The 12,615-nt window shown below is 43.9% G+C and overlaps 1 protein-coding gene across 2 annotated transcripts in view; it reads left to right on the forward strand.

Moving 5' to 3' along the window:
* The window catches only part of GRIK5 (glutamate ionotropic receptor kainate type subunit 5), a 447,945-nt gene that overhangs the window by 293,521 nt on the left and 141,809 nt on the right, over positions 1-12,615 (forward strand). For both annotated transcript variants that reach the window (XM_040327322.1, XM_040327323.1), the window contains exon 5: positions 7,415-7,580. In XM_040327322.1, coding sequence (XP_040183256.1) covers positions 7,415-7,580 — 166 coding nt within the window. The remainder of the gene's footprint in view (positions 1-7,414; positions 7,581-12,615) is intronic.

Below are 12,615 nucleotides of genomic sequence, written 5' to 3' on the forward strand. Positions count from 1 at the left end.
CTTAGCAACATTTAAGCGTATCTCAGTTTGAGCATACGCTTAAATATACGACGGCGCGGATTCGGAGTTACGCCGGCGTATCTACTGATACGCCGTCGTATTTGTACCTGAATCCAGCTATTTGTGCCAAAATAAGTCCTTTGTTCCCATCTCAGGAAGTTGACAGCTATGATGATATAGGTCCACCCTTGCTGCAGTATATTTCAGCCACCATGAAAAAAGGTCCCTCTGAAAATTGTCAATTTTCCCCAAAGTTGCTTCTTTCCAAAATGTTCATAACTTGCATCAAAGCAATTGATGAATAAGATATTTAAAATTGACAGAGTTCTCTTTAAATCTCATTACTTTCCTGAAAGGCTTATTTCCAGAATGTTGAAGGAACAAAAAAAAATTAAATTTCACACAAACATCATACATATGGAACAAAGAGATACACTACAGTAGATTAATTAAGGCAGTGTTTAAAAGTAAATAGGATTATTAAAAAGTAATTATTGCTTTCCTTTCCAGCAGCGGCGGTGGAGAGAGGCAGTGAAATGAAGCAGAGGAAATAGTCTGAGCCCATGAACAGCAGAAAAGGGGACACATCAGCTAGCTGCCTCTCTAGGCACATGGGAGATAATTACTTAGCACAGCGATCAGCCGCACAATGGAAGACGAAATACTAAAAAACTGCACTGAGATATAATGAAAGGGGGCTAGAAAAGGCATTCACATATCGAAGAAAACCTTCAAAAAGAAGATCCTATTGCATTTAAACCGGCCATACAACACGACCCCAGTGTCATTTAACAAAAATAACTACCCGCCCAGTGAAAAAAATCTCTCTGAAGTGTACCTGTAGTGAACATAAAATGAGAAGAAAGTAGCTCTAAACCCTACCTGGAATACATAGCTGAGCTCCAGATATGATCTATATTGGATACTTACATTGATCACAGGGTATGCATATCTTATACCAGAAAGACTGCCAGAGATGATGGAAATCACTGTAGTAGTTGGCACTACTACAGTGATTGCTGTAGTCATCCGGGTCCTGCTAAGCTTCTATATGATTGGTTGTCCAACAGAACATTGCCCACCCTGTAATAGTGGAGTGCCAAATATTGCAGTGATTTGTTGCTTCTTAGGCCCCGTACAGACGAGCGGACAGTTTTCATCGGACATGTCCGCTGGGAGATTTCGGTCTGATGGCTGTACACACCATCAAACCGAAATCCGTGCGGACAGAGAACGCGGTGACGTAGACGACACCGATGTTCTCTATCGCGCAAGTTCAATGCTTCCACGCATGCGTCGAATCAATTCGACGCATGCGCAGGATTTCTGTCCGCTGGTTAGCTGGTTCTGTCCGCTGGTTAGATGGAAAACGCTCGGATAGGCCGTACACACGACCGAACATGTCCGCTGAAACTGGTCCGCGGACCAGTTTCAGCGGACATGTTCTGGCGTGTGTACGAGGCCTTAGCGGTCTGTCAGGTATGAGATATGCATAGTCACTTTGTGTATCATAAGAATACTGTTTTCACCTTTTTTCAATTCCATTTTTTCCCCCTCTGGCCTCTATCAGCCACTTTCTGTCTATGTGCACTTGTTTCAGCATTGTCTACACATTATTGCTTCCTGATAGTGACAATGGTGAATCATGCCTGCACAATGTCTATAGGTGTGGCCATGTGTAGCATCCACCAGGGGCATATATGACAATGTGACAATGCAGGAGTACAGATGGGGGACACTTATTAGGAAGTTCCTGAACAAGGATCTTCAATCAGGATCACCACACCAGGTATTCAGTTTGTGAATATAAATAAGCCTGAACACAACTTTTGAAATGACATTAAGGCTGCAAAGCTTATATGAGATTTCAGTGACCTACTAAAAGCCTAAAAGCCTTCTTGTCCAAAAAACACTGTTATTGCAAATGTCTTCAATGAAGTGCTGGAATCTTTCAGTGATCCCATGCAAATAGCAATTTTTTGAAGGTTGACATTTGTGTAGTCATCTCCATCTCTTTCATAGAGACCATGTTTGGGCTTGAAAACACTTTGTTATTCTCTGAAAGATGTATTGTGGGAGGAATGAGAAGTCATACCTGCTCCTGCTATAAATGTTTGGCTAATATCAAGTATAGTATCTGTTCTTAACAGTGTTCAGTAGGGGTGCCACACCATCATTATGGTGGCCTTTTGGCAGGAATGGCTGGCTGTACAGTATCTCTACTGGTATGATGGGGGCTCTGAAGGCTAGTACTGGATGGAACAGATGTCGGGTACAAGAGTAATTCCCCCGGTAAGGCTGGAGTGGCCCAGTGCCTCCTGATTTGAATGGGTCACCCCAAGGGTGCTCTTAGTAACACTTGGGTGTGGGACCCCACTGTGTGAAAAGGCACACACCTCCATGGGCCAGGCCTTTTGGCCAAGTCCGGGTCAATTTTTGCTACCAGACCTCAGGACCTAGCCAGTAAAGTCCTACTCCTTTGGGGGGTGAACAAGACAAGAGACACACCCTTAAGTGCACTTTTTTGTGCGTGTACACATGTACTTTTTTTTGTACACTCACAGGTTTTTAGTTTTTGCGTACAACCACGACAAACAAAAACAAACAAAAAAAAAAACAAGAAGTTTTGGTTAGTTTTAGAGATTCTGGTGGCACTTTAAATAGAATAGCAGTAAGCATAGTTGTGCAGCTTATTGAAGCACGCATGCTTTTAGTTTATATGATTGTGTTTATTTGATTTAACAATTGCATTCTTTGTACAAGCTGTAACCCTTATGATTATTTTAGTAAAAAAAAACTACTGCAAAAATGCACTATTGGAGAAAAAATACTGTCTGCTTTATATCCACAGCTTTTTTCAAATGTACCAAACCTAAAAAAAGAAAGGAGATGTTCCTTGAACTATAGTTAGTCTTCAGTTTACCCTTACTGACCCCCTTGAATGAGAACCCAGCTATAGTTAGCCTATACCTTGTAAAGGTCCCAAGCAATAGACCCCATTGTAACCCACCACGCGCCAGTCTGTTCCCAGGAGACGTTCCCATCTATGGTCAGAATAAGAGGAATGTTCACATAATAGATGTCTTTGGTCTTTGCTTTACTAAACATAACATAGAAATATTTACAAGCAGTCCATTCATCCTTCTAGATGGAGACGGCACATTCTTTAGGTTACAAACTCTATAGAAAGTAAAACAGATCAGTAGGAGAGGAGAGATTTTCAAGACCTGTGACCTCTGGATGGCCATACCCAGAGTGATGTCCCAAAAGCATTAGTCCTTCGAAAACCTTAGAAGCTTTAGTAGAGTCCCAAAATTAGTTTTTTAAATAAAGAAGCCTTGCTGGCTGCTCTTTGCTTCCCGCTAGGTGGGAGCTTTCCATCTAGGGCTCACACCTACCTGATGTGTCCTGTCCTGGTGCACTTTAGAGAATACTGTTCCTTCTGGGAAGCCTGACTACTGAAACCTCTGGGAATGTAACGCCTAAACCATATATAGGGTGCCCCCTTCCCAACTGGCAGAGTCAAGGCATAGGATTCCTTAAAGGGGTTGTAAAGGAATTTTTTTTCCCTAAATAGCTTCCTTTACCTTAGTGCAGTCCTCCTTCACTTACCTCATCCTTCAATTTTGGTTTTAAATGTCTTTATTTCTTCCTCACTTCCTGTTCTTCTGTCTGTAACTCACCACCGTAATGCGAGGCTTTCTTCCTGGTGTAGAGAAAGCCTCTTAAGGGGGGAGGGGGTGAGCAGGCAAGTCAGGACACTCTCTACTTTGCAGATAAAGGAGCTGTGTGTTAGTGGGCATCCTGACACTCCTGCTCGCCCCCTCAAGAGGCTTTCTCCACACCAAGAAGAAAGCCTCCCATTACTGTGTGGAGTTACAGACAGAAAAACTTCATCGGTTAACCTATGACACCGGTACTTCAGACCGTTCTCATCGGATGGACTGATCGTGTGTACGAGGCTTAAGTCTATCACGCAGCCCAGTACACTTTTCCTGTCCAGTTTGGACAGCACAGAACAATTGGTTCATGAGAACAGGAGTCTAAATTCAACCAAAAGGATGAACACTATTTATTAAACCCAACCCATGCATCGTCTGTTTTTAGTTTTGGATAGAATAGTGTTAGAACCTCAGTCCAGTGTTTATTGCAGTTTGTGTTGTCACAGAGGGTAATTATCATTTTAGGGGAGGGTGTCACCAACACAGGAAGTGACAGGAAATCCCTCCAATAGGAATATCGACTGCAAGAAAAATACACTAAGCAAAACATGTTTGGCCCGATTTGGCATCTAAACCAGTTACATGACATAACCTTGTTATTATTTTAGACATCAACCCTTTTATGTGAATAAAAAAGGTTACTGTTCATGGTGTACTATTAACTCTGAAGCTTCGTACACATGCTAGTTTTTCACGACAAGAAAACTGCTGGCAGAGCTTTTTGCCGAGAAAACCATTCATGTGTATGGTTTCTTGTCGAGAAAACTGTCGTGAATCTTGACGAGAAAAAAAGAGAACCTGCTCTCTATTTTCTTGTCGGGAGTCTCAATTTTCTCATAGTGATTCTCGTCGGGGAGGTTTACAACGAGAAAAACGTTTGTGCGTATGCTTTTACGAGTCTTAAAAACCCGCGCATGGTCAGAATCAAGTATGAGACGAGAGCGCACCTTCGGTAAAACTAGCGTTTGTAATGGAGATAGCACATTCGTCACTCTGTAACAGACTGAAAAGCACGAAGACTGAAAAGCGCGAATCGTCTCTCGCCAAATTTTTACTAACACGCGGTAACACAAGATTAGCAAAAGCAGCCCCAAGGGTGGCGCTAGTGGAATCGAACTTCCCCTTTATAGTGCCGTTGTACGTGTTGTACGTCACCGCGTTTGAGAACGACGAGATTTTGTCTTGACAGTGTGTATGCAAGGAAAGCTAGACAAGAATCCCATCAAGCTTGACAAGAATCACGTAGAGAAAACAATGTTTTTTTTTTACGACAGGATTCTCGGCCGCATGTACGAGGCTTAAAGCGGTTGTAAACCGCATTAACAATTTTTTTTCCCAAACCTGCAAGGCAAAAGGCATAATCAGCTAGTATGCACCGCATACTAGCCGATTATGAAATACTTACCTCGGAATGAGGTGAATAGCACTTACCTGGCCCCGCCGAGCGAGATGTCATCTTGCTCCGGCGTGTCTTCCGGGTATCGCCGCTCCAGCGCTGTGATTGGCTGGAGCGGCAATGACGTCACTCCCGCGCGCGTGCGTGCGGGAGATTTAAAATCGGCAAGGGTCGGCGGCTGCCGGACCTTTCGCCGTGGATTCCCTCCTGCGCATGCGCCGCTGCGCATTGCGAGGGGAATATCTCCTAAACCGTACAGGTTTAGGAGATATTCTTTATACCTACAGGTAAGCCTTATTATAGGCTTACCTGTAGGTAAAAGTCAAAAAGTGGGTTTACAACCACTTTAAGAATCAGGCACATGAGGAGGACCTGGAACAGTCCTCTGCTCTATCTCATCTTATCTGAGCAGATCTGAACCTGAAAAACAAAATCTCCGTCTCTAGATAATAAGAACCTCCCCTGGTTTGCATTATGGAAGTTGTTCTGTCAGCCAGCAGGATGCAGTAGAGAAAATGATTGGTTCACAGAGCTGCCTCTTCCCTTTTCAGAGTTCTCATGTACAGAAGATCACAGGAGGCTATTAGTTCAAAGACAGACTGAGAGCTAATTAAAGCTGAACTTTATTCTGCTTATATTTTGTCTTCCCCAGTTCTCCCCTCATTTTCCATATTAACATACGATTAAAACTTTTCAATAAAACCTTTATTTTCTTCATTACATACCATATCATCATTGAGTCTCTGAGCTTTGCTATGTAATGCAGGCAGATCATGGCTGGTGGGAGGGGCCGGCACCCTTCCTTAGTACTCTGAACAGCCCTCAGTCCTGATGCAAGCAGTGATCAGTGCTGCCAATGAGTGCCCCAACAGTGCTGCCAATGAGTGCCCCATCAGTGCTGCCAATGAGTGCCCCAACAGTGCTGCCAATGAGTGCCCCATCAGTGCTGATAATGTGTGCCCCATCAGTGCTGTCAATGAGTGCCCCATCAGTGCTGCCAATGAGTGTCCCAACAGTGCTGCCAATGAGTGCCCCAACAGTGCTGCCAATGAGTGCCCCATCAGTGCTGCCAGTGAGTGCCCCATCAGTGCTGCCAATGAGTGCCCCATCAGTGCTGCCAATGAGTGCCCCATCAGTGCTGCCAATGAGTGCCCCATCAGTGCTGCCAATGAGTGCCCCAACAGTGCTGCCAATGAGTGCCCCATCAGTGCTGCCAATGAGTGCCCCGTCAGTGCTGCCAATGAGTGTCCCAACAGTGCTGCCAATGAGTGCCCCAACAGTGCTGCCAATGAGTGCCCCATCAGTGCTGCCAGTGAGTGCCCCATCAGTGCTGCCAATGAGTGCCCCATCAGTGCTGCCAATGAGTGCCCCATCAGTGCTGCCAATGAGTGCCCCATCAGTGCTGCCAATGAGTGCCCCAACAGTGCTGCCAATGAGTGCCCCATCAGTGCTGCCAATGAGTGCCCCGTCAGTGCTGCCAATGAGTGCCCATCGGTGGTGCCTATCAGTGTCCATCAGTAAGGCTACTTTCACACTGAGGCGCTGGGTGCGCTGGCGGTAAAGCTCCACTATTTTTAGCGGCGTTTTACCATTGTGTTTGCCACAATTTTCGGCCACTAGCGTTGCAGTTTTAACCCCCGAAAAATGGTTAAAAACGCTCGCAAAATGGCCAGTTTGTGGCGTTTTGCGGACGGGTTGGAGGCGCGCCCCTATTGTTTTCAATGGACCCGGGGCGCTATAGGAGCGGTATTTTTACCACTTCTACCACGCCTCAAAGATGTGGCTGGCAGGACTTTTTTTAGCGTCCCGCCAGCGCAACGCTCCAGTGTGAAAGCCCCCAGACTTTCACACTGGATAGAAAGGAGCGGCTCTTTCAGGGCGCAATACAATACGCTATTTTTAGCGCAATAGCGCCTGCAAAGCGCCTCAGTGTAAAAGCAACCTAAATCTTAAGACAAAAATCTGCAGAAAATCTAGCAGTGTGTATGGGGCTTTACAAAATATGTGCAACCATCGCTGGAATGTATTGTAGACATAAAGCGGCTGCAGGAGATCAGCATTACTGAGATGCACAAAAGATAAGGAGTGAAAATAAAGAACTGTGTTTAAAAAATGTCAATTGTTTATAAAGCACAGAGCTTGGGCAAGCTAAGTGTCTTTCAGGACTTTAAATAAAAAGCATTATGTCTATTGCGCAGTGAGGCGTCCACGTTAAATATGAGGTGCATAGACGAGAACATAACTAGGAGATAGCGAAAGTTCAGCCTACTCATATTTTTCTTGCTTTCTCCTATAGATCCCCCACATAAAGGTGGGACCCGAAGAAGCCCCAAAGCTCCAGTACCTGCGCTTTGCATCCGTCAGCCTGTATCCGAGTAATGAAGACATCAGCTTGGCTGTTTCCCACATTCTGAAGTCCTTTCACAACCCTTCCACCAGCCTTATCTGTGCCAAGGCCGAATGTAAGTCATTTAAACAGAACATGTTCTTATATTAATAAACAAAACGCTGTAGGACGTAGGGGGGCGGTAGGCAGTGTTCTTCATTTTTACAATGACAAAGATCTTAGCATATATTTACAAGTGTCATGTAAGGTTGTTGTCGGCCTGTGAGCCTCTGTGCTGTTTTCTTGCAGCCACAACAGTAGCAGTGAAATAGCCAGCGAAGGAGGGAGGTCCAGCCAACAGTGAGAGCCGGTTCACACTGGGGCGACCTGGGATCCGACTTCAAGACGCCCCAAGTGGGAGCCGTCTTAATGCACACTACTGAAGTCGCTCCGACTTCAGAAAAGGTTCCAGTACTACTTCAATCCGACTTGTAGGCGACCTGTATCCATTGACTTCAATGGAAGTCGCCTCCAAGTCGGATCCCCGTTCACAGTGAGGCAACTTTACAGGAAGTCGTCCCAGTCGTCCCAGTATGAACCTGTTCTAAGGCAAGCTCCTCCCTCCCACACCTGCGCCGTCCTATCTTAGGGTGCAATATTTCCGCTGGCCGCTAGGTGGCGCTTCCATTGAGTTTGGCGTAGAATATGCAAATTAGTAGATACGCCGATTCACGAACGAACGCTTGCCCGTCGCAGTAAAGATACGCCGTTTCCGTAAGAGGTATGCCGGCGTAAAGATAAAGCTGCCCCCTAGGTGGCGTATCCTATGTTAAGTATGGCCGTCGTTCCCGCGTCGAAATTTTGAAATTTTACGTCGTTTGCGTAAGTCATCCGTGAATGGGGCTGGATGTAATTTACGTTCACGTCGAAAGCAATGACGTCCTTGCGACGTCATTTGGAGCAATGCACACTGGGATATTTTACGGACGCCGCATGCGCAGTTCGGTCGGCGCGGGGTGCGCTTCATTTAAATGATACACGCCCCCTACCCGCCGAATTTGAATTCCGCCGGGGGATTTACGATACGCCGCCGCAACTTTACAGGCAAGTGCTTTGTGAATAAGCCTGAAAAACTTGCGGCGGTGTAACGTAAATGAAATCTGAATCTAGCCCATTGTATTTAAAATTTGGCATTGAGTTCCCCGTCCTGGAGGCGACCTCAAGTCGTGTTGTAAGTCGCGTTGTGATTCATACTCAAGTCGTGTTCAAGTTGCCTCCCAAAGTCGTGCTGAAAGTCGCGTTGCCCCAGTGTGAACCGGCTCTGAGAATTTGTATGAATCAAAATTTGGCAGCCTTTAGACCTCATGCACACCGGACATTTTTGACGCTGTTCCTAGTGGGCGTCTTTTTTTTTTTTTTCTGCTTTTAAACGCCCATGCATGTTGGTCTATGGGTCCATGCACACGTAGGCGTTTAGAGGCAGGAAAAATGCAGGGTTTTGGCAGAAAAAATGATTGATGCTAGGTAGGCATGTGCACAACCAAAAAATTTGTTTTTTTTTCGTTTCGTTCCATCTCCTTCCGTAGATTCATAAAGATTCGTAATTTCGTAAGGCGCAAGTTTTCCTATTCGGACCCGTTCGTATTTTCGTAACAGTTTTATTTTCGTTGATACTGAATGTTTTGTAATTCTTTTGTTGATTTGAAATTCGTAATTTTGTTCGATAATAATTTTCGTTTAATGGATTCGTAATTTTGTACTTTCGTAAATACATTGCGGCGCGGTCATTCGCAATCTCGTATTTTAGTTTCATTTTCAACACACGGCTAATCCATATTAAGATAGACTTTCTCTTAAGCCCCGTACACACGGTTGGTCTTTTTGCCAACAAACTTCAAAATGAGCAAGTTTTCCAAAAAATCAGAGCGCGTGTATGCTCCATCGGACATACTTTTTCGGGTTTTCATCGGACAAAAGTTCGCTCTGCAAACGGACAAACTTTTCGGCAACAAAAGTCCAGCCAACTCCCTTCGGACAAAAAAACATGGAAAAGTTTGTTTGAAGTCCAATCGTGTGTATGAGGCTTTACACTGTCCAATGTGACACAAAAGAGATAAGCTGATTGGCTAAGATATTAAGTAAGATACATCACTCACTAACTACACTGCCCAGTGCCCATTCAAAAGAACGATTTGAGTACACAAATTTACGAACAGACAAAGAAATGGATTTACAAAACACACGAATGAAAATACGAACATACGAATGAAAATACGAATAGACAAAGGATTTAAAATACGGAATGCAAATCGTTCGTTATAGATGTAATTTTCTTTCTTTTGCTGTTTTGGTGTTTCGTATGTTAGTATGTTTGTCCAATCGTACGTTCGTATTTTCGCTTCTTCGTTATTTTGCTTATTCATAATTCCGTAATTTTCGTATTTTTCAGCTATTCGGATGTTCGAATTGATCCGAATGTACGAATACTAACAAATTCGTACGAAAATCCATTTGTTACGAACCGAATCGCACATGTCTAATGCTAGGCGTGTTTAGCATTTTTTTATTCTAGCCAATGAAATGAATTAACGCCCAAGCGCTTGACAAACCTAAACTCGTTACACACGTTGACAAGCATCCCATTTGGCTCCCATAGACTTCAATCAAGTTTGCGATTCAGAGCCAAACTTTTGCCCTGTTTGGGAGTTCTGCTGCGAAACAAACAGGGGGGTGTTCGGCCCATCTCTACTGATTGGCCACCATGCACAGCTGCACCAGATTTTGCACTCTCCAGTTTAAGCCAATTAACCCTTAAGTATGTTCCATAGTCATATGGAACCCATAGATGTGCAGACGTTTCCATTCAACCTTATCAAAATCAGGTAGTTTGCACAGCTATCATCTACTGTTTATGGGCACATTCCTGTCTCTGACCTTCCTGTGGAGGGATTGGCTTTGTGCAGTTTTATTTAAAGCGAAGCCTGTTGTGCCTTTCTTGAAGCCTGGGCTGATTTGCTTTCTACTGTAGAGCGGAAATGGAATCTGTGAAATTCATTGAACACGTCTGATTTTGTAACCTCAGTAACGTTAAAACGTTCTTTTACATTAAGTGCTAGTGGGATCATGTCAGTTGTAAGAAAGGCTTTTATTTTCTGTTTTATGGACACTGAGAAAAATCTCTCTCTTTTTTTTTTTAAGAGCGGGTAAACCCACAATTAGGCATTAATCACCTTACTGGGTTAAATTACATGGCTTAAATAACTAGAGCATTTATATTTAACCAAATCTGCCCAGCATGGTTGCGGCCACGTTCCTTTGCTGACAATTACTATCTTTAAAAAGCTGTTCAGGAGAGCGGAACGTCCTTATTTCGCATTTTACTGGAACAATGCTGAGACTATAAGCTAAACAATGTTCTTGCGGTCTTCTTGTTAACAGAACAATGAGTCTATGTAAAACCACTATAGTTTAGCAACATTCTGTTCCTTACAGGGCTTAGTAATTAAACTATTTTTAGGTTTTTGAGGTTTTCTGCCCTGATGGAGTATGGCAGTATTGGCCATGCTGAGTATGGCATTAGTGGCCATGCTGAGTGTGGCATTATTGGCCATGATGCCTATGGCATTATTGGCCATGCTGAGTATGGCATTATTGGCCATGATGACTATGGCAATATTGGCTATGATGAGTATGACATTATTGGCCATGATGAGTATGGCATTATTGGCCATGATGAGTATGGCATTATTAGCCATGATGAGTATGGCATTTTTGGCCATCATGAGTATGGCATTATTGGCCATCATGAGTATGGCATTATTGGCCATCATGAGTATGGCATTTTTGGCCATCATGAGTATGGCATTATTGGCCATTAAGAGCATGGCATTATTGGTCATGATGCCTATGGCATTATTGGCCATGCTGAGTATGGCATTATTGGCCATGCTGAGTATGGCATTATTGGCCATGCTGAATATGGCATTATTGGCCATGATGAGTATGGCATTATTGGTCATGATGAGTATGGCATTATTGGCCGTGCCCCCTGCCCCCCCCAGGGGGTTTCCAGTCCAGTTTCTCACCTCATTAGGTTGGAGAGTTTTTGTCCTCCGTGTGGAACAAGCTATCTAAAAAGAAAATGCTCATCCTGTTGTTGCCACTGCAGACAATACAAGAATTAATAGTTAACCAAAACTTAGTAAATAAACAATTGTTATATTCAATATTTTACATATATCAAGTTTTTGAGGTCCTGACACCCCTGGTCATGCTCCCCCTAAGGGTTTTTCCAGTTTTTATCCTTGCCTTTCCTTGAGTTAAGGCAAGGCTGGAGAGCTCTTGGTCCATGTGGATCGAGAGGCCTAAAGAGAAAGTGCTCCTGTTGGTGCCACTGTTGTTAGTACTAGAATGCTCTTTGATTAGTGAAGGTGAATGAATGTAATGTTTTTACCATTGAGAAAGGGACGATGTTGCACAAAAAACAGCAGTTGTGTGTACTCCAATCACTCCAAACACACCATAAAGATGACTGGCCTCAAGTTAATGTGGGTAATAAATGGACAAGAGTCATGGAAGAAGCAGTAAGGCAAAGAGAACTTGGGTATATAGCTGAGTAGATATTTGTGCTGGAAATTATTTATCTAATTCCCCCCCCCCCCCTCTTTGGAGCCTGGAGAAAAAGATGGCTGTTTGTAACCGGAAAGGCATTGGTGGAGCAGTGAGAAGCATGTAGCCGATACGCTTTGTGGTGGTGTAAATGTGAAGACACTCAAAGGTAGACACAAAAGAAGAGGAGCAGAAGGACGGAAGAGCCTTTATCATGTAGTATGTAGTTGATGCCATAAAAGCATTAATAAACAAAACAACATTCTTACATCTAGTAGGCTGTGAATAACAATACACTGATGGTATATGCAATCTTGTAAGGACATTTGTGGAGAAAATATCTGTCTCCGGTCAGAGCAGGCCTGTGTCACTCTTGATGTTCAGAGAGCCCAGTCCAAGATCCACTTGAGGGACATCAGGACGGTATCTTGGTTTTACAGGAGGAGCAGGTGGTCAATTGGGTCAAAGGCAGAAGAAAGTAGTATGAGCATGGAGTAATGACCATTGGTTTTAGTAGTTAGTAAGTTGTTAGTATTAGTGGGGCGGTTTCTGTGGGGGGCAAG

The sequence above is a fragment of the Rana temporaria genome, chromosome 10 (genome assembly GCF_905171775.1).
Source record: "Rana temporaria chromosome 10, aRanTem1.1, whole genome shotgun sequence".
Classification (NCBI taxonomy): Eukaryota; Metazoa; Chordata; class Amphibia; order Anura; family Ranidae; genus Rana; species Rana temporaria.